General features: G+C 47.3%; 1 protein-coding gene across 1 annotated transcript; it reads left to right on the forward strand.

Moving 5' to 3' along the window:
• Window positions 1–945: 945 nt before the first annotated feature.
• PRDM13 (PR/SET domain 13) lies at window positions 946–19,683 on the forward strand. Its single transcript, XM_084814860.1, has 4 exons — window positions 946–1,089; window positions 4,176–4,307; window positions 4,425–4,545; window positions 18,029–19,683. Exons 1-4 carry the CDS (start codon window positions 946–948, stop codon window positions 19,681–19,683), a joined length of 2,052 nt encoding a protein of 683 aa, XP_084670986.1.
• Window positions 19,684–21,464: the final 1,781 nt, after the last annotated feature.

Consider the following 21,464-nt stretch of genomic DNA (forward strand, 5'->3'; position numbering starts at 1 on the left):
ATGTTTTGTGCCATTAAAAGCAGAAGAAAATAAGAGTGAAAGAATAAAGCCATTCTCTAGACTGATTTCTAGGCTCAAACCAACCCACTGAATTGGTAATATAGCAGAGTTGCTTTCTTTTTTTCTTTTTTTTTTTTTAAGTGTAGGTATTTTCTGGTGTTTTCCCATCAAGTACCTGCCCAATTTCTGTATGGCACACGCCAGGAATCAATAGAAGTTAACAAGTCCTCCAAACATCCCCCCCCCCATCTCTTTGTTTAATCGCCTTTACAATCCAGCCAAAGGAGAGAGAATTAAAAATCTTTGAAGTCTCCTGGCTGACAAAAGGCTCAGCCAAGTAGACTTAAAACACTCCCTTCTTTTCCAAAACTGGTTTGTCGGCGAACAATCGAAGGAAGTAAAATTTATGGAGAAATTATACAGTGGATTTGTCACTTAAAATATCGTAACTGTCTCGGGGACAATCCCCCATGCTGAGGATTAATGGTCCCTCCAGACCTTTGATTCACCAGCGCCTTTTCTTTGCCCTTGACAAATTGGATTTTTAGGAATGGGAAGGTCGCCCGGGCCATTGTTGGCTGTCCCATTCAAAAAAGCCCTCGATTATGCGTTGGCGGGGGGGCGGTGGAGAGAAAGAGGGAGGGGGCGCTCGGGAAAAGCTCCATGTGACCCTCTTGGATGGAGCTCGGCAGCTGCTCCAGGAACCAAAGTCTCTCACCACCCCAATCGGGCGCCCTGGAGCAGCCGCGCCTTGCCAACGGGAGAGCCCTCGCCTGGCGCTTGAAAAGGCGGCGCGCCCCGCCGGCCGCGTCACTCTGCGGGCGGAGATAACGCCGGTGCGGCTCTGCCCTCGCCGCCGCCGCCGCCCTCTGCCACCCCGCCAGCCCTCGGAGAGTCCGGGGCGCCTTCCGCCGCGCCGCGCCTTCGCTCCCCGGAGGCAGCGCGATGCAAGCCAGCCGGGCTCCGCCGGCCCTCGGCGTCGCCGCAGACAGCAGCATCCCGGCCGGCCTGCGCCTGGGTCCCGTGTCCGGCGCCTTCAAACTGGGCAAGTACCTGTCCGATCGCAGGGAGCCGGGACCCAAGAAAAAGGTATTGCTCCCGCACCTTGGCGGAAAGCAGGGCGGGGGGGGGGGAGACGCCTGATCGCCAGGGGAGGGGCGCAAAGGGGCGGAGGGGGGCTCCGAGGGTAGCCAGGGAGTGGGGCGGCTCCGTCTCCCTCCGCTTCCCCTTCGGAGCAGAAAGGCAACGAGCGCTTTGGCCGTTAACACGAAGCGCCTCTGCCCTTCTGAGCTTGGTGAAGCCCAGAGGCTCCGGGGATGGGTGGCCATCTCGCGCTTCTGCTGTTCAGGCCTCCCGGGCTTTCTGGGGAGACTGCGGACTTTGGATGGACTCGTGGGAGGGGAAGGCGCGAGCGAGTGAGAGAGAGCGAGAGCGGGCGGCAGGTCAACAGGCTCCCTGGTTCCTTATCTGTTTTCTCCCCATCCCCAGTTTTACAAATGATAATCTGGATTTCAGAATAAATAGTTCCCTCTGGCTGAAGCCCGCCCGCCTTAAATTGTCAGGAGAGCGATGAATGCAAAATTGAAAGTAATTCGTTAAATTAAATTATTCATTAAATTAATGAATTAGTGTCGGAGTCCCGGGTGCCTGCGATACCAGCTCCTTTTACTGATTGCCCTGTTTTAATTTATTTTAGTTTGTTTTCATTCTTTTTCGGAATTCGGGGTTGTTGATGTTTTTGGTTTTGAAAGGTGGAGGGGTGGGGGGTAGAATACCTCTTAGATGAAAGTGAAACCAAATGTAAACGTTCCTAACGCCACAAGGTGAGATTTGCCTCTTATACAGGAGAAAGCTGGATAAAGAAAAACAAACAAAACAAAAACAAACCAGCAGTCAGACTTCAGACAAAACAAAACAGGCTTCTAAGCACAGATATCCAGAAGGGAGGATGGTGCATGTGTTAGGCTGCTGGAGGAAAATCAACAAAGTCTTATGGCACCTTAAAGACTACGGATTTATTGTGACAGCAGCTTTCTTAGACTAGAGACCATTAAATGGTAGAGATAGACACACAGAAAAGTTTGTGAACAGTGGGTCCAGAGGGCCACGAAGTTCAAGAGGGTTGTTGCTTTTTTTCACATGTCCATCTAGAGCCCAAATGTACACAAGATAAGAACAAAGTGGCCCAAAGAAGAATTGGGGGAGATTTGCAATGGATCCAGCGGGTGATGCTGCAAATTACCCCCCCCCCATGATCCACATTTCTGAAACATCTGACGTCTTTTAACGCTACAATTCTCCTCCACTCAAAAAAAAAAACAAACTTCAATTGTTAAAGAGAATTTCAGTCCAGATGAAATGATTTTGCCAAGCAAAAATGGGTTGTGATAGCCAAGCTGATTTCTCAAGTTGCTCCTGTCCAGGGCACTTCTTCTGGCTCAGCTTACACAGAAGTCTATAAAAGGAGCCCAAAGTGGAAAGGAGGTTTTTTGGGGTGGAGGGAGGGGGCTGTATATGCAGCCTTCCAGCCATCTCCCCGGATGAACTTAGCATAAGGCGACGTTGTCTCCTTTCTTCCCAAGCGCGGAGGTTTGTCATAAGTTCCGCTCGGATTCTGAATGCCCTTTAATTGTTTTTAAACGCTCTGCCAGCCTCTTCAAATTTATTTCTCATCTGGCTCGGTTGCTTGCTCTCTTTAGGCTGCCTTTGTTGGCGTGACTTTTATTGCCTGGTTATTCCGCGAGGGAGCCCCTCATTTGCGCGCTCTCTTTCTCTGCCTATGACCAAGCAGATTATGAAGGATGAGAGAGACTTTGTGGCCCTCTCCCCCCTCCGGAAACAAGGCTGATTATCTTATTCGTTAATTAATTGCCCTGCAGGGGCTTGGAGCCCATGCAATGTAAGTGTAGCCATTTGCAAGCCTGAATAGCATTTTAAAAAATGGATATGATTTTTAAAAGTTTTTTTTCCCCTGAAACAACCATTAGGAGGATGTAGAGATAAATATAGGCTAGTGAAAGTGAAAGGAAACGGAAGGGATTTGAACAGAGGGTTTTCCCCACTCTCTGGGATGCTGTTAAAAGGAACATATGGAGTTTGGGAATTACTGACCGCAGGGCTCAACGTGCCTGTGAAAATAAGACAGTTGCATTCCAGCCCGAGGCTGCAATCGTGCGCACACTTACTTGGGAGTAAATCCTACTGAACTCGGTCGACTTACTGACGAGTAAAGATGGATAGAATGAGGCTGCCCCTTATCGATGGCGACAGTACGCAAACCAATGAAGCCGTGACGCTTGGATTCAAACTGGATGGGAACCTGATCTTTAACTCTGGTTAAGTCGCACCGCATCGACTACTATTTAAGTTGATCCTAAAGGCAATCTATGGAAGAGAGCTCGACTGACCGAGGCTCCTCGCAGGGTAACTGCACAAATCTAGAATCTGAGTGAAAATCCTCAGTACTTCGACCTACCTGGATTTAAGAGGATCAGCCTGTTAAATCTCCCTAACGAAACGAAAACTCCCATCACCCAGCGTACTTATAGGGGAGCATTTTCAACGGAATCAAACAATAACCACTTGAATGGATAGGCTTAAGGCTGCAATCTCAGGCGCGCCTACCTGAGAATAAGTCCCCTTTAACGCAGTAAGAATTTCCTACCGAGTATTTCAATTCCACACTCTATCCACACAACCCGTCGCTTATAAAATAAGGCTCCAGTCCTCAAACCCCTTGAACAACGGCTTTGCCTTATCCCGGTTTAAGGTGGTGAGAGCTGTGGATGGTGGCCCCTCTAAGGGTACAATCCTGTCCAAGCTTACCTGGGAGTAAACTCAATTGAACTCAATGGGGCTTATTTCTGAGTAGACATGCATAGGATTGCTCTATTAAACGTCCTCTGGCCGCGGTCTCAGACTAGATCTTAGTTACTAGGATGTAACCTATGGTGTTACATCCCCGTCCCCCACGTCCCCCACTCTGTTGATAGATCTTCAGAAAGGATTCGTACTATGTAAAATTAGACAAAAAAAAGAAAGAAAGAAGCCGGCCTTTTGATAAGGCTTTCTATTTTAAACCCACATTTTGTTGAGCTGCTCTGCACAACGAATGTTGTGGCGAAAGCAATCGCGTTGGCAGTCGGAATGACAGCCGTTGCTATCCATTCTTCCAGGTGCGGATGGTGAGAGGGGAACTAGTGGACGAAGCCGGAGGCCCCGCTGTGGAGTGGATAGGGTTAATCCGGGCTGCCAGACACTCCCAAGAACAGACTTTGGAAGCTATTGCAGATCTACCGGGCGGACAGGTACCTACACCCTCTCCGATCTCCCTGGCGTTAGCAGTGGATGGCGGGCCCTTCGCTTTCCGCCGCTGGATTTGCCTTGCTGTCTTGGCAGCTGACGAGATCTCTCCTTTCTCCTAGATTTTCTACCGGGCGCTGAGAGATGTCCAGCCGGGAGAGGAGCTGACCGCGTGGTATTCCAACTCGTTGGCCCAGTGGTTTGACATCGCGACCACGGCGACGCCGACGCACGACGAGAAAGGTACGTACAGCACCTTGGCCAGCGACTCTCCCGAGGCGGGAGAGCTGCCAGCGAGCGCTCGGGTTGTTATGATGACTCAGCTCCATTCGAATCAAGGGGAGATTTGCTACTAACTGCAGGAAGGGCAGGATTCCAGCCCTGCAGTTCATTGCGCGTCATCTTTACTCAGAAGTCAGCCCCACTGAGTTCAATGGAATTTACACAGCAGTAAGTTGTTGAGCATTGCAACTCTTCTCTGGGTTTAATACAAAACACAGGGGCCAACGGCTCGGTCACAGACCATTTAAAGACGGCGGCCTTATATCGTAGGTAGAATAAACTTGGAAGTAAGTGCCATTAAAGTCAACACTGGTTTATTCGGCAAGTAAATGTGCTTAAAGTGTGTGTGCATGAGACGATCAGTCAGTTTCGGGCGCAATCCTACATATATTTAGACAGTTCCGCAACTCCCAGCATTCCCCAGTCAGCTTTTTCCTGTCTAAATAGGCTTGAGCCCTTCGACACTTTATTCCCTCGGCCCCTCAGAAGCACTGAACAAGCAGATCCTAACTAAACACTTTACTTGGAAGTAAATCCCACTGAACGGTGTGTGTGTGTGTGTGTGTGTGTGTGTAGAGTTAGCTTAACTGAGCTGTTCAACTGTGATGTGGGACCTCTTGAAATCTTTGGAATACATTTGAAAATCAATGCTATGTGCAGCAGCCGGATCTTGCTCATGTTAACTTTGAAGGAAGACACCCCCCCCCCGCGTTAATGGGATTTGCTTACAAGTAAGCTGTGTATAGGAAGACCTCAGTCAAGCAAAGTGGAAATACTTGGGGAGTGAAAGAGGGTGGTGCAGAGAGGGGAGTGGGGCTTCCTAAACTTAATCCGGCAGAACAAGATTGTTGATGGAGCTGCAATAAAGAGGCAGAAATGGAGCTAGCGGCCATAAGGAAACTAGCTTAAGTAGATGCATGCAACAAACGTGGAAAACTTACCCACCCTTTCTAGATATGGATTCCCGCGCGCGGTTAATCTCAATGCACACTTGCTGTTGTTATAGTGTGTATAGTAGACTGGAGAGTTTCAACCAGGGTACTGACCAGCCTTTTTCGACATATGAGCAGATTCCCTCTACACACACCTACAGACACACTCACACACTTTTCTTCCTGCAAGATTTTTTTTAAATAAAAAGAGACTTATTTTAAAGTCTTCCCGCCCCCGCTTTGTTTTGTTTTCTTCTTCATTTTATGACTTGCAACCCTGATTACCACCTTCCTTGTAACAGTGAGATCTTTGTTATTCTTTGTGACGGTTATAACCCTTTTAATGCAGGAAAATATGTATGTTGGCAGAAAGCGGTGTTTAAAGTGTCGCACACTACTAGCGCTGTTTGAAAGTCTTCCGAAATTCCCAGGACAAAATAAACAAAGCTCACTAGTTGTTTCTTATGGTTGTAATGAGCCAGAGGAGAACTCAGATCTACGGATCCCCCTTCATGGGCCAACAGTTTATATTTTGAAATGGATTTTTGGTTCCATTCACATTTTTAAAAGGAGGTGTGTTTTCACTCTGGTAACGAACAATAGCATCCTCTTATATCCTGAGATCTTTTCTAGGAACCCTTTCTAGCTCATTCTTGCTTGTGGAGCCTCTGTCTATTGGCCAGAAGGAGTTTGTTTTAAGACAAGTTGGCTCAGGCAGTGAAGTAAGTGGAGCTTCCGACCCTCTTCGATTCAATGTCCTGGGGATCCGCAGGCCCTTGTAACCATATCTGTAGATTATTTTGACTTATTACCTTGTGAGCCACAGTAAAGAGGCAACAAAATCCCGTTAAAATATGCATATGTGTGAGGGAAATGGCTTTATTCAGAAATAATTTTCAAGGGTAGAACGGACAGTGAGACCCTGGTTACAATCCTATGCACACTTTCCTTGGACTAATTCCAACTAAACACAATAGGCCTACTTTCAGTGTAAAAATATGTTTCAATCAAGATTTTGCTCATCTGGATTGTATTGTTAGTCACCTTGAGTGCCATTTGGCAGTGGGGGCAAGGCAGAATAGAAATTAAACAAATAGTTTTTAGGATTGCATTGTAAATTAATGAAGCCGGAGTGTTAGGTGTTAAGCATCAGACAGCCCTATCCAAACATTGATTCCAGTAGAGCTTATTTCCACAAGAGAGCAAGAGTGCAAGTTTAGCATACATGTTCTTACCCCATTGACTTGGATCACTCCAAGCTGGTTTACATTTAAGACAATGTGACCCTGGCCAAACCAAGCAAGTTTAGCAGAATAGTAGATCACTGTGAATGGCAGCTTAAACCCTGCTTCCATTCATGTGGGCTGTAGATTGGGATGTCGGGTTATAGAAGTCTTTCAATTTGCATTCAGTCCTATCCTGTGCATGTTTATTCCGAAGTCCCACTGTGTTCAGAAAAGGATAGCAGGCTTTGCAAGTTTGGGTTTGCAGAGCATTGAGTTGAAGAGTTTAGATCCTATGAACACTTCCTTGGGAGTGAGAGCCATTGAACTCAGTGGCACTTACTTCTGAGTAACCAAGATAATCAGGAAGCTGGAGCAACGCCCCAGGAAGACAGGTTACAAGGTTTGGGGCTATTTAGTGTAGGGAGTGGGAAGATGAATGATGCATGTTGTGGAAAAAGTGGAGCATAGTTAAACTATGGAATTTGTTTCCATGAGATGTTCTTATGGTCCCCAACCTAGGCCAAAACAGCCATTACTTTAAATCTGTGTCTAGCAGGTACATTTCCCCCCCTTCACTTTTATTCTAGAACAGGTGCAGGGCCCCTGATTTGTACTAAGACCCTAGTGTGGAGGGTGGGGGGTTAAGATCTGGATTGGCCCCCTACATCTACTCTAGAGTAAAAAAAGATGTAGTTGCAAGACACAGATTTAAAGTAATGGCTGTTTTGGTCCTGAGATGGCTTTAAAAAGTGATTAGACAGATTCAGGAATGGTAAGGCTATCAATGGCTACTAATCATGATGGCTAAATATTACCTCTAGTCTCTGAGGAACAACAGCAGGAGAGGGTCATTGCCCTCATGTCCTGCTTGTGGGCTTCCCAGAGGCCTCTGACTGGCCACAGTGGGAGCAGAATAGTACTCTGATCCAGCAGGGCTCTTTTTCATAGAATCATAGAATAGCAGGGTTGGAAGGGCCCTACAAGACCACTGAGTCCAACCCCCTGCTCAATGCAGGAATCCAAGTCAGAGCATCCCCGACAGATGGGGATATACTCTTATGACTGAGTAAAATGCACAGGATTGAGTACCATACTGAGGTGGAACCAGGGCAGGCCCAAGACTTTTGGCTGCCTGAAGCAGAGCAGCAAATGCCACCCCCCAAGTCAAGTTGCATAGTATCCAAAGTCACAAGAGGCAGAAAATTGCACAAGTGTCTTTCCCTGTCCTTGACAGTAAGAATACAATAATAACAAGTAACTAGCAATTTGCTCCCCTTTCATGACACCTAAAATCTGCCCTGAGGCAGCTGCCTCTCTCTGCCTAATGGTACAGCTGGCCCTGGATGGAACATCATTAGTTAAAATGAAGCATTTGAATCTAAGGTGATTAGTCCCAGCAAAGTAAAACTTGTTGTAAGTTCCACTGATGTATAAATGCAAAAAGTGGCTCCTGGCCACCACTTAACTGAATGTTTTACTACGTATCTGTACCTGGTGTGGGCTATAATCCTGCTTACCACTTGGGAAAGGTGATAGAAATCAGGGGAAGCTCTCACCAAGTTTGGTTGTTACCTAGTTCATGTGTTTAGAAGGGCTGAAGCCTCAGTTGTTTTCAGGGCAAGTGCTATAAGAGAACTGTATTCCAGAACAAGATAAAAAGAATAGAGGAAGAAAGATAATTTCCAACAACAAAAACAAACTGCCAGACAGGAATTACCCAAACACAGAAAAAATAATTTCAATGTGAGAGATCAAAGAGAGAGAGAGAGAGAGAGAGAGAGAGAGAGAGAGAGCTCTAAGTACAAGAAAACTCCACTTGAAAAAGTTCTCAATGAGTAACCAGTCTGAGAGCTCGTTTCGTATTTCATTTTGTCACAGGTGTTCACAGCTAGACTGGACACTGTATTATTATCCTCAACTACATATCCTAAATGAATGGTAACTTCTACTAGTCTCCTGGGGATGCCACCTTAGTGGAGCTTAACCTTGCCCAAGTGGGCGCCCTCTAGACATGTTGGACTACAACACCCATAATCCCTGCCTGCAGCTGGAAGTGGATGATGGGGGTTGTAGTCCAACACGTCTGGAAGGTGCCCAGTCGGGCAAGGCTGATGGATCGTAAAAGGAATTTCAGTAGGCTAGCGCAGATGCATCAAAACGTCCCTCTAAGTAAAGGTTGACAGTAACACAGGAACCCCTTGGCTTCAGAGACATCAGGCAGCAATGGCCAATATGAAGCTGTCTTATACCACAGGTCAGAGGGTTTGTCCATCTAGTCCAGTACTGTCTCCTCTGACTGGCAGACAGTGGCTCTCCAGGCAGAGAGGGGCTCTTTCCCATCACCTTATCCTTTTTTAATTGGAGGTGGAGAGGATTGGATCTGGAACCTTCAGTGTACAAAAATCATGTGCTTTGTCACTGAGCTACCGTAAGATTGCAACCCTCAACACACACACAACAGGGCAGCCTTCCCTAACACTGGACTACAACTCCCAGCATTCCTGATAATTGACCATGTTTGGCTAGGGCTGATGAGAGTTGCAGTCCACAACATCTGGGGGGCACCAAGTTGGGGAAAGCTGCAGTAGGGAGGATGTGCGGTGGAACATGCAGAAGTAAACATTCATAAGATTGCAGTGCATGGTTTCTTGTATTAGACACAATTCTAGGACATCACCCTCCATGTTTTAGTATAATATCTTGTTGCTCTTTTAAAAACTGTCATTCTGTATCACCTCAATATATATTATTGGATACATTTCTAACAAGGGAGCTGTTGTCCAATAACATCTGGAAGGCTACAAGTTCCCCACTCCTCATTTGAATATCAAAAATATCCAACTGAGATTGCGATTTGATGCCTAGTTCCCTAGGAGCAAGCCTCATTGAAGTTAGTGGGGCTTACTTTTGAGTAGACATAGGACTACAGTGTTACTTTGTAGAGGTTGCTGCTGCTCTGGATCTGAGCCCAAATCAGATCCCAGGTTTCCCCAGCAAGGTGCCCTCCAAATGTGTTGGACTACAACTTCCATCATCGCCATCCAACATGGAAAATTGTGCTATGCCATAGGGAGGAGGACTCGTGTATCTCTGTGTTGATGAGGTGATGCTTTGGATGGGATAGATTTGCTTGTGGGGGATGGGGAGGAGATAAAGGAGTTTTGTGTTCTGCTTTCTGCAGCTGGGAATCAGTGGCACACCAAGAGAAGGCAAACACACTTGCATGCAATTTAAGCTTTCAATAGCATTAGAAAAGCTGTCTATATACCGAGTCAGACCAGTCATCCAGCCAATGTGGTTTCTTTTCATTGGCAGTATCTTTCCTGCTTCTGCTATCTGAGATATCTGGAGCTGCAGCTGAAAGGAATTGCTGAATGGAAAATTAGTGCTATGACTCCCTCCATCTTCCTAAAACTCTACGTATCTCAGGCACAATATCTCTTTGCATCACTAGCAGTACAATCCTATACAGGTCTACCCAAGGTAAATCCATTGAGTTCAATGAGGCTTACTCCCAGATAAGTGGGTCTAAGATTGCAGCCTCAGAGGATTGAGCTATTTGGAAGCCTAATATTTTCCTCCAGTTCTCCCCACCTCGGTCAATCTCAGTGTTTAATCCATTATAAAAAAAGTCCCTCCGTGGAGTCTAGAATGGATGTCGCAAGTATTGTTCATACAGTGAAGTAATTGCTTTGTAATACACTTAATCCCAAGCAACTGTTACAGATTTTATGCAACATTCAAATAAGTTTATTAAGGAATATAAACTTTTTCTAGTCAATCATTTATTTTTCCAGGGCTGCATCCGTTTCTTAAATACTAAACACTTAATAAGAAATCCTTAATTTTCAGTCCTACAAGAACGGAAGACAGTAGGAAACAACTTGAACCACAATTTATTTGCACGGAAGGAGCTGGTTCAGCAGCTCCGTCTTCAGTGATACCTAAAATATGTGTGACTGAAGTTCTGGTGAAATCAACACCGCTGGCTTCCCTGAAGTTGCCAGCTCCCATGCCTGCGCCTTTATTAACTATGTGAAGTGCAACCATTCAGTAGATGAACCTTTCCCCATCACATTCTCGCAACACACTGCCTGTATACATTTTATTTATTTATTTCATTTCTATACTGCCCAGTAGCCGAAGCAATCTGGGTGGTTCACAAAAATTAAAACACATCTGCTGAATTTCTGTCGGCCTCACAACTGTTACAGGCCAGGACCCCAGCCTGAAAAAAAGTTGACAACCCTACTTAAGACAAATGTGCCAAGCTGGTTCTTAGGTTCAACTTTCTAACTTATACCCAGTAACTTATGTGGTCCATTGATTTCAATGGAATTCAGCCCAAGTCTCTTTGACCTTAATAGAGGCGGCCCCAGTCCTAAAGACAATTCCTGAGAAGTAAGCCCCATCTGGTGTCATAAGTAAGCCCCACCTGGTGTCATTAAAAAATATATTATTACATTGATATCCCACCTTCGTTTCCTCTTACTAGGAACCCAAAGCGGCTTACACAATCCCCCTTGTCTCCATTTTATCCTCACAACAACCCTGTGAAGTAGGTTAAGGTAAGAGTCAGTGATTGGCCCAAAGTCAGCCAGTTAGCTTCACGGCCAAATGGGGACTAGAACACGAGTCCCAGCCCAACACTCTCACCACTACACCACACTGATTCTTACATGTAAGCAATAGGAGAATGCTTAGAATAAGAAAATGACAGTGCAATCCTGTGCATGTCCACTCAGAAGCAAGTCCCCTTGCATTCAGCGGGCCTTACTCTCAAGTAGATGTCTAAAGCTGCAATTCTAAACTCAAGTATCTGGACATAAGCCCCACTGAACCCATCAGGATTCAGAAGTAAACCCATTAGAGTTAACATGCGAAACCTATATATGTTTCCTCAGAAGTAAGTCACACTGAATTCAGTGGGGCTTACTCTCAGGTAAGCGGGTAGAGAATTCCAATTAAAGACTGTGTAGTAAGGCAGCAATCCTACTCACACTTACTTTCTGGGTAATAGTTGTCTAAGTGCGATCTTATGTGTCTACTCAGAAGTAAGCCCCATTGAATTCAATGGGACTTACTCCCAGATAAGTGTGTGTAGGACAGCAGCATTAGTTACATTTATATCTTGCCTCTCTCCAATCACGGAACTCAAGACCGCGATTCTAATATGCATAGACTGGGGGCTGCATATTGCCCTAACAGGGCGACCCTTTGCATGTTTACTGAGAAGTCCACTGGATTCAATGGAGTAACATGTTTAGCATGACAGAAAAGCTCTCAAGGAAAACATTAATAAGTCGTGGTTATTGCTTTTTATTGTGTCCACCTAGTGTGGGTTTTAGGCCACCTTGATTCACCCTCAAAAAAGGCCTATTTTTTTAAAAAAATAAAAACAGTGTAAACCCCCCCCCCCCATACAGAAAAACAACCCTCCAACAAAACATTTTTCTTAAAAGAAAATTTAAAAAATCAACCGGCCTTGGGAAGTGGGTGGTATTGCCAAGCTAGGCAATCTTAGTTTAATCAAAGGGTTTGATTCGCTCCATTTTGTTGCTGATTGAGCAAACGGGGCTCTTAGTAGCAGAACTGAGGGGTGGGGGAAGAGGACCGAAGCCAGGAGGAGCCTGGACTTCGGGATCGCTGCTGTTTGCAAACAAACAGAACCGAAAAGAGTAGCCTCGACAAGATCGCCGGACAGCGAACGCTCTTCAATCCGAACAGTTAGGTTTAGTAGTCCGCGAATTTTTCTAGCGGCTGCCTATTCAGCTTTTGCAACAGGCTTACCTGCCTCTCCCAGCGCATGGTAATAGGACTGGTGAAGCTGCTGAAAATCGGGCTGCGAGTGAACAATCGCTAAGCAACTGCAGAGCATTGAGACACTCTCCTTCCTTTCTTCCCCCTTTTCAGTCTCCCTCCCCCAACGTAGAACCCTGGTGCTCTCTCTCTACAGGCCTCAAGGCAAACTAATAAGCCAATAAGGGCTATGCGTGAAACAAGCCACGGAACAGGAGGAGAGAGAGAGATGGGGGGCGGAGAGAGAGAGAGGGAACTATTTTGGGTCTGTGCATTTATTAATCAGCTAAGTGCTAGACTCAGGATTGTATGTAATGTTAGTCCTACTTAGAGTAGACCTTTGAAATGAATGGGGCATAAGTTAGACTAACATTGGATACAACCCTCAGCTCTTCCTAATCTAGGACCCTCAGAAGTTTTGGACTACAATCCTTATCATCCCCAGCCAACATGAGCAATGGGCAGGGAAGATAGGCAATGTAGTCCAACACCATCTGGGGACCCAAAGTTGGGAAAGGGTGTGCTGGAGTGTTCCAATGAAGGGGGAAGAAGAGGGGCTGAAAGACCTTTATTTTTCCGCAAGTGAATGAATCCACACTGGTTGATTCTTGAACTTAATGTCATTGTAAAAGGCTGTTTGGTTTACCAGATATTTTGCTGAGATGGTCAACTTCAGATCACAAACCTTACTAGCAAAGCTTGATACATATATAAACTTAGAAGGTTTAAAGCCTGAAAAATATTACTCATTCAAAAGAAAAAAAGAGCAAGCTGCTAGACTAGTAATGTATCTATATCTCTCTATGAAAGAGACACTCCTACATGTTTGAAATCTCTACATTTCAAGATTAGAATAGTTTTCACAAACTCTACCCGCCCTGGGATTCTGGACAGGAAATATATAGAATAAATACAATAATCTTTTATTATCTATCCCAGGAAGGCACTTCACAATCCATACTTCAACTTCCTAAAAGCAATGTTATGATTCATGTGTCTCATATCGACTGTTAATTTATTGAATGCAGCTAGGGATTTTCAGTCACTTGTCATCTGTGTTTGGGGATGTGACATTTATTTATTCCAATAATTTACAGCCCACCATTCAGGATAGAAATCCTTCCAAGGTGGCTTCAACCTCTTTTAGGACATGTTTTATAGTCTGAAATGCTGATCGCTTAAGTGAACCCTCCCAGATTAACTCTGCGTAGTATTCAATGTTAGTCCTATGCAGACACATTGAAATGAATGGCGCTTAAGTTAGCTACATGTCCCATTCATTTCACTAGGTCTATTCTACCTTGGATACTACCCTCTAGTCATGAGTGCATGAGGGTGCTCTGCTGTAATGGCCCAACGTTTGTTTTCTGCCTTAGACAGTCCAAAGCACAGAAAAGGACCACATGTAACATAGCAGCAGCAAGAACTAGTAAGCCCATGAAGGGCCATTTCGGTTTGTTCCGCCTTAGGGAATGCTAAACATTTAAGGATGCCCGGGTGGGCACAGTGGGCATTGTCTTTTGAATGGGCCTATTACGTATGGGCCATACATAGAAGGTATTGTCTGGCCTGGTAATGAGGAGCTCATGATTATTAGATTGGCCTTTGTTTCGTTGAGTCAACTCCCTGACATAAGCTACCTATTCTGCAAACTTCAACAGATGGGCTGCCGGACACAGGCTTTAAAGAAACAGCTGCTCCCATTTGTCTCCTCCTGTAGTCCAGAGGCTACCCAGTTCCAGGGTGTGCGGGAACTCCCCCGCTCAACCGGTTTTACTCATCAGGATTAAAAGGAAAAGAACAGAGAAAGACACCAGTGGTTTAGGATTCATATGTAACATCGACATCCTATTCCTAGTCTCAAACAATTTCTACTTTGGCTCCGTATTCGCAGCGACATGCTTAGACTCCCCTCACACATAATGGGAAAATCCATCCGGATACTCCTTATAAACCGCTTCGATTGTACAAATGGGCACTTATTTAATAAAAGGGTAATTGGTCCTTTCTACTTTACCCTAAGGATGGGCTCAAAAGGCCAATACTGGAAGCACATCCCTTTGAATTTAGTGGGATTAAAAGTACAGGGTCTAAAATGATTGGAGCTGTGTGCAAATGGTGTCTTGAAATTCTCCACCTTATTTGTGGGCAGGGAAAGTTGGGAGACAACTTCATCAAATATCTCCAGGGGGAGGAGATATTCTCAACTGTTTCTCATAGGTAGGCCTCCCAACTTATAGCACAGCTTCTTTCTTTTTGGGTAAGGGATTTTGGGGTTTTCATGCTGCAAAAGTATCAACTATGTTGGCAGCTCCCCCCCCCCCCCCCGCATCCACCACAATGCAGGTGTGGGAGGCAGTGTTATGTCTAGCTACAGGAATGAGGTGGAGTTAGTACTCTGCTAAAATCTGTCTTCCAATTTTCTAAAAGTTTTCTTCCCCCATGAAAGGGCCTTCCATTGTTCTGCCTCATTCTCAAGGTGTTTTATAATTTATATTTGTGGTGTTCGTGAACTTACCTAATCACTGCTAGCCTCCCAGACTGCCTGTACTTCCTCATCTGAAAAAGCCCTATGGGAGGAATTATTGCATGATGCCTTCCACTGGGAATGAGAATGGGAAAAAAATGTGGGAGAAATTTTCATCCTCACATTGGCAAGCTAGTTAACTCATGGTGGGATAAAGTTCATATTAAAGTCACTACTGTGTATCATAACTTGCCTTGAGAGAACGGGAAGAGTCAGGACATCAGAGCAAGTGAACTGGTATGTGGATCTACGTTATGTAGTGAAATCCTATGCATATCTACTCAGAAGTAAGTCCCTAAGTCCCATTTGGGGCTTACTTCCAGAAACATCTGCATAGGTTTGCAGCCTAAATGATCTTTGGTTTTTCTTAGAGCAGGGATGGGGAACTTGTGGCCCTCTAGATGTTGGTGAACTGCAACTCCCATTAGCCCTAGCTAGCATTGTCAATGGTGAGGGATGATGGTAGTTGCAGTGCAACAGTATCTATTTCCCCTGCTCTCCTGAGAGAGAGAGAGAGAGAGAGAGAGAGAGAGAGAGAGAGGATAAGAACTTAAACCCCAATCACAATCCAGTTAAGCTGAGGTATTTAAATGGGATCGATGGTTTAGTTCCAGAAGCTTCTCTGCTACTGAACTGACTTAAACTCAGGTAGGGTGACTTTCCGCCCCACCTAGGCAGTGAATCAGAACACCTCATTCATGGTGGAAAAGTCTCACTACAGAGCCAAACACTGCATCTGTTGTAGCCTTGTAGGTGATTGCTGGGCTCCAGCCTTACTTACGCTTTATAAGGGTTGGATCTCATTGTTCTCAATGTGTCTACTCTATGTATGACATGTTGAAAACAAGAGATATAATTGATTTCAATGAGTCTACCCAATGTCTGGAGATCTAAGATGCTATCATTATTTATGAGCATTTGCAGAACATTTCTGAAGTCCTTTTGACTCCTTTCTATCGCTCTTACACCAGTCCTGTCTCTATTGTTCCCTGTTTACATATAGGGAAAGGGAAGCCCCTGACACCATGCCAGAGTAGATGTTGGCCTGATTTTGTGACCTCTGCTGACAGGGGTTCGACTGGAACGGTTTCTGAGAGTTGATATGACCTAATGTTGGGCTTTGATTAAAAAAACTCTGTTCAGCCATAGATTTAAGTGGAGACTTGGGTGAGGGCACCATTTCTCAGCTTCACGAGGCTGCTGTCATTGAGGACAAACAAGGTACAGAGTGTAATGGATTAATAAGGGCAGGAAATAGTTATGTTGAGCCCTATCCTAAAGGCACAGTACAGGTTACAACAGCCTGGTGCCTTCCAGATATTTTGGATTACAGCTCCCAGCACTCCTGACTATTGCCCATGCTGGCTGGGGTTGACGGCAGTTGATCTAAAACATCTGGATGGCACTAGGCTGGACAGTCTAATATACCCCATGGTCATGTCATCTTCAAACCTAATCAACGGTATTGTCTATATATCAGGGGTGGGCAACTTGTGGCCCTCTAGACATTTTTGGACTACAGCTCCCAGTTATGCTGGCTGGGACTTGGAGTCCAACAACACCTGGAGAGCCACAGGCTCCCCACCCATGAAATCTACATTGACTGGTAGCAGCTATCTAGGGTTTCAGACAGGAGCCCTACTTGTAGACAGCAAATACTGAATCCGGAATCTTTTGCATGAAAAGGATGGCTCTTCCCTGACAAAGGATTCTTACTAGGAGCTGGGAGATCCAGGTTCTAGTCCCCACTCAGCCATGGAAGCTCACTAGGTGACTTTGGGCCAGTCACAGACTCTCAGCCCAACCCACCTCACAGGGTTGTTGTTGTGAGGATAAAATGGAGAGGAGGAGGATAATATAAGCTGCCTTGGGTTCCTTGCAAGAGGAAAAAAGGCGGGGTATAAATGCAATAAATAAAAACCAATAATAATAATTGGCTAAGTGACTTGGCCAAGGACACCAGGGTAGGTGGTTTCAGAATGGTAGCCACTATGGTGTCACCAGAGAGGTGGACTGCAGCCACTCCAGAAGCTAGTCCTCTGTACTGAATGTCAGCATAAGCTGGAAGGGTGATATACCACATCTGGCAAAGCCAACCTTGCTACATCCACATTTCTATGTAGTAATGAATGCTAGCAAACCAACCTTTCAGTACAGATTCCTATCTTCTGAGATAGCAATGGCAGCCTTCATGCAGGCTTTGTTGGCTGAAGTGCACCGAATGTCCCAGTCAGATCTCTTAGGAGATGGTTGGTCTGTAATGGCAATGTCTATAATCTGGGTTAACCTGTGTATGTATTTGCTGGTAAAGAGGTGGGGAGCTGATATACATGTGAATTCACTTGATACTCTTACTCTGGTCCCTGTCTGTTCTAAGAGTATATGGATGGCTAGTCAAACAAACAACAAAAATTAACTTAAAAGACAATTAACTACAATAGGTTTCTCTTGCTCTATACATACTTATGAGTGAACTGAGTTTTCTCCACATTAGCAGTTGACAGCACAGAACTAGGCCTTAAGACTGCTCTCCCTTACATAACTCTTGTGCATTCTAACAAAGCTGAAATCTCTATCAAGCAGATTCTCCTAACGCTGGCAAAAATAAATTTTATAGGCTATTCCTACTCATGCAACATTCACAAGTATGCATAACGTTGAATTTCATCTACAGGAGGCAAAGTGATGAATCTGGTACCTTAGCAATCATTCCTCAAGTTGTCTTCACATTGACCTCAGATTTAAATGTTCTTCAAGAATTTCTCACTTTCAGGTTTTAATCTCAAACCTCCTTACGTGGCAGATTCAAGTCTCCCCCCCCCCCCCCCGCACGCACATTTCAAAGTCGTGCGAAATGTCATTGGAAGCCATCGAACGAGATAGCTAGCAGTCATGTTTTCGTATATATTATTATCATCATCATCATCATAACGGGCCCCTGGTTTGTGTTTCTTGCCTAGGCGAGGAGCGCTACATCTGCTGGTACTGCTGGCGAACCTTCAAGTACCCCAACAGCCTGAAGGCCCACGTCCACTTCCACTGCGCGCTGAACAACGGCCGAGGCTTCCTGGGCCCGCCAGAGCCCGCCAGGCCGGCGGAACTGTTCAGCCCGGCCCTGAAACCCGCGGCCGCGCCGGCGCCCCCGCGGCCCAACTGCCCTGCCGGGGCCCGGGAGAGCATCAAGCGGGAATCCTCGAGCTCGCCAGCCTTGGGCAAAGCGGGCGGGGGCGGGCGCAAGGCGGCCAAAGAGGAGCAGGCCTTGGACATGAGCGTCAGCGCGGGGCGGGGCCCGGGGCCGTTCCTGGGCCTGCTGGGCAGCGCCTCCGGCGGCAGCAACGGCTTGTCTTTCTACCCCGGGGTGAGGTCGGCCTTCAAGCCCGCCGGCTTGGCGAAAGGGAGCCAGGCGGACTCGCCCGCTTTCCGGGAAGAGGGCAAAGGCAGCGGCGTCAGCAAGCTCTTGGGGAGCCTCAAGGGCAGCCGCCCCAGCAGCGAAGGGCCGCCGGGCGTGGGCAGCCGCCTCCGAAACCACAGCCCGCCGCCGCCGCCGCCGCCGCCCCAGGCCCCCGCGCCTCACCACCACGCCAAATGCCACGCGGCTTCTGCCCCGCCTCCTTCAGCCGCGGCGGCAGCGGCGGCCGGGCTGGCCTACTCCGGGGGCGTCCGCAGCTTCCCGCTCCTTTCGCACTTCGAGGAGACCTCCGCCTTCAAGCACGTGGAGCGGGGCCTGCACGCCGGCCTCTCGCCTCCCGCCTCCCGCTACCCTCCGCTCTCCAGCGGGGCTGCCGGACTCCACTTGGAGCGCTTCGCCGCCCTGCCGCCCTTCGACGGGCTCAAGCCCTACTCCGCCTCTTCAGGGGAATGCAGCCTGCCGCCTTTCATGCCTTTCACCGTCTACAACGGCGAGCTCCTCTACAGCGCCCCTTACTACCCGCTCAAGCTCCACTTCGGCAGCCTCCTCAAGTACCCGGACTCGCTGTCCTACTTCAACGGGGCCGCCGCCGCGGCCGCTGCGGCGGCGGCGGGGCTCAACCCGGCCGAGCTGGGCTCGCTGGCCAGCATCGACCGCGAGATCGCCATGCACACGCAGCAGCTGTCGGAGATCGCGGCGGCCGAGAAGAGCCGCGGCCGCCTGGAGAGCTTGCAGCCGGCGCCGGCGGGCCCGGCCAGCGGCAAGCCCAAGAGCGGCCACCTCTGCCTGTACTGCGGCAAGCTGTACTCGCGCAAGTACGGCCTGAAGATCCACATGCGGACTCACACCGGCTACAAGCCGCTCAAGTGCAAGGTCTGCCTGCGGCCCTTCGGCGACCCCAGCAACCTCAACAAGCACATCCGCCTCCACGCCGAGGGCAACACGCCCTATCGCTGCGAGTTCTGCGGCAAAGTGCTGGTCCGGCGCCGGGACCTGGAGAGGCACGTCAAGTCCCGGCACCCGGGCCAGAGCGTGCCCAAAGGCGGCGCGGAGGACAGGAGCAGCGCCGCCGCCGCCGCCGGCTACGCGCGCCAGGACCTCCTGGAGCCGAAGACGGACAACGAGAGCGACGTCGACGTCTGCTTCACGGACGATCAAAGCGACCAGGACGGCGGCGGCGGCGGCAGGGCCGAGGGGCAGCAGTAATAATCGGCCGCGGCGAAGCTTGGGCGGAACAGCGCTGCGCCAACCTGCCTCTTCCCCGGCTCACCTAGCTCTGGTGCGTCGTTGCTCCTTTGGCGAAGGGGGGCAATGTTTAAGCAGCGGAGGCTGGTGCCTCCGATTTCAGTGGGGCTGTGAGTCTGCGCTTGGTTTCAGTTAGAGCTCCAAAGCAGCTATCCAAGACGCTGAACCTATGTTGGGGATCAGGTTCAGCGCTTTGGATAGCTCCTGGGGTTCTGCCCGAAACCCAGAGCAGATTCACAGCCCCACTGAAATAGGAGGCACCAGGCTCCACTGTGTTTAACATAGTCTTCATAATAGTAAATCGACTTTTCTGAAAGTGAGCAAAAGGGAAGTTCTGCGTAATCACAACACTGGCTGTGTCCAGGCTCGTTTTAAGGCCTCCCCTATAACATTTCAAATTATTAGCTGCTCCCCACTCTCCTCCAGACCTTACCTGGGATTGACTGTGCATGTTTACTTGCAAGTAAGCCCCACTGCTTTCAACGGGTCTTACTCCCATTTCAGTATTAGCATAAAAGTCCCACTGAACACTGTGGAACTTAATTCTGTGTACACATGGATAGGATTGGCCTCCCTTATTCTGGTGCCTATGGTGGAGTTCATTCCTCCTCCCTCGACCACTCGATAATCTTATGGATGATACGGGCATACTATTAGGGATTATAGAGGAACTTGTCTCCATATGGAGGAGGTTGTCTTGATGACCTCAAAAGTTCTGTCTGAGTTCACATTCAGTGTGATCTTAACGCTGCTGATTTCAATTCGACTTCCAGGTATGCCTGCTTAGGGCTACTGCCTCAGAGAAAATAGCCACAACAATTGAGAGCCACCACCTCATTTCTAGCCAGAGGACATGAAGGACATGGGCAGTACAGGTGTTGAATTAAAGCAAATACTTGAACTTGATAATAAGACCTGTGATTTCGTTGAAAGTTATTTTCACAATATGGTTCAGGGGTGCTTGGATCACTTCTAAGCACATCTATGCCTGTTCCTAAACAGTTTTTTTTTTTAAAGAATTGACAAATGGGTTGTATCCAATGTCACTCTAACTTAAGTCCCATCCATTTCAGTGGGTCTATTCTAAGTAGGACTAACATTGGATACAACCCATTGGGAACGAATGTCTGATTAAGATCCCAGACCTACTTGAAAAGGGGCTGTGGCTCAGTGGCAAAGCACCTGCTTTGCACGCGGAAGGTCCCAGTTTCAATCCCAGTATCTTCAGGTAGGGCTAGGAAAGGATCCTGCCTGAAACCCTGGAGAGCCGCTGCTGCCAGTCAGCGTTGACAGTATTGGGCTAGATGGACCAATGTTCTGATTCAGTAGCAGGCAGCCGCCTGTGTTCCTAAATAACTTTCTTTGAGATGCGTGGGCTTCTAAATAAAGGTATTGTGGATGGGGTGAAATTTGTGTACTTATTTTGAGGTTAACGAGTTCAAGACAAGAATCTCTTCAGTCCAAGTGCTTCTTGGGCTTAAGTAGGGTGTGGTCCAGAGAGAAGATACACTTCCCTGTAGAGAAGTGCATTCTTGATTCCATTTCCTACAAAACAGCCAAGAGGCAACTTTGATACTTTAGCACCCAGCCCATTTATTCTACTGAACCTTTGCCTGGAGGAAACCATGCCTTTTTGCCAGGTGATGGGGAGAGTGGGGGAAAAACATCCTTCTAAAAAAAAAAAAAAGTATTTTGTCTTGCTTGTTCTAGCCAGTTCCAAGGTGTGGACAGAGCCCTGTGTA

Source organism: Heloderma suspectum, chromosome 1 (assembly GCF_057233095.1).
Source record: "Heloderma suspectum isolate Gila_16-S chromosome 1, 16-S_ref, whole genome shotgun sequence".
NCBI classification, from domain to species: Eukaryota; Metazoa; Chordata; class Lepidosauria; order Squamata; family Helodermatidae; genus Heloderma; species Heloderma suspectum.

What these genes read in the sequence shown, in the direction of transcription:
- PRDM13 (XM_084814860.1), top strand. Translation starts at nt 946, where the DNA reads ATGCAAGCCAGCCGGGCTCCGCCGGCCCTCGGCGTCGCCGCAGACAGC. An exon ending in AGCCGGGACCCAAGAAAAAG is followed by an intron (nt 1,090 to 4,175) that starts GTATTGCTCCCG and finishes CCATTCTTCCAG; the next exon opens with GTGCGGATGGTGAGAGGGGA. An exon ending in GCCGACGCACGACGAGAAAG is followed by an intron (nt 4,546 to 18,028) that starts GTACGTACAGCA and finishes TTTCTTGCCTAG; the next exon opens with GCGAGGAGCGCTACATCTGC.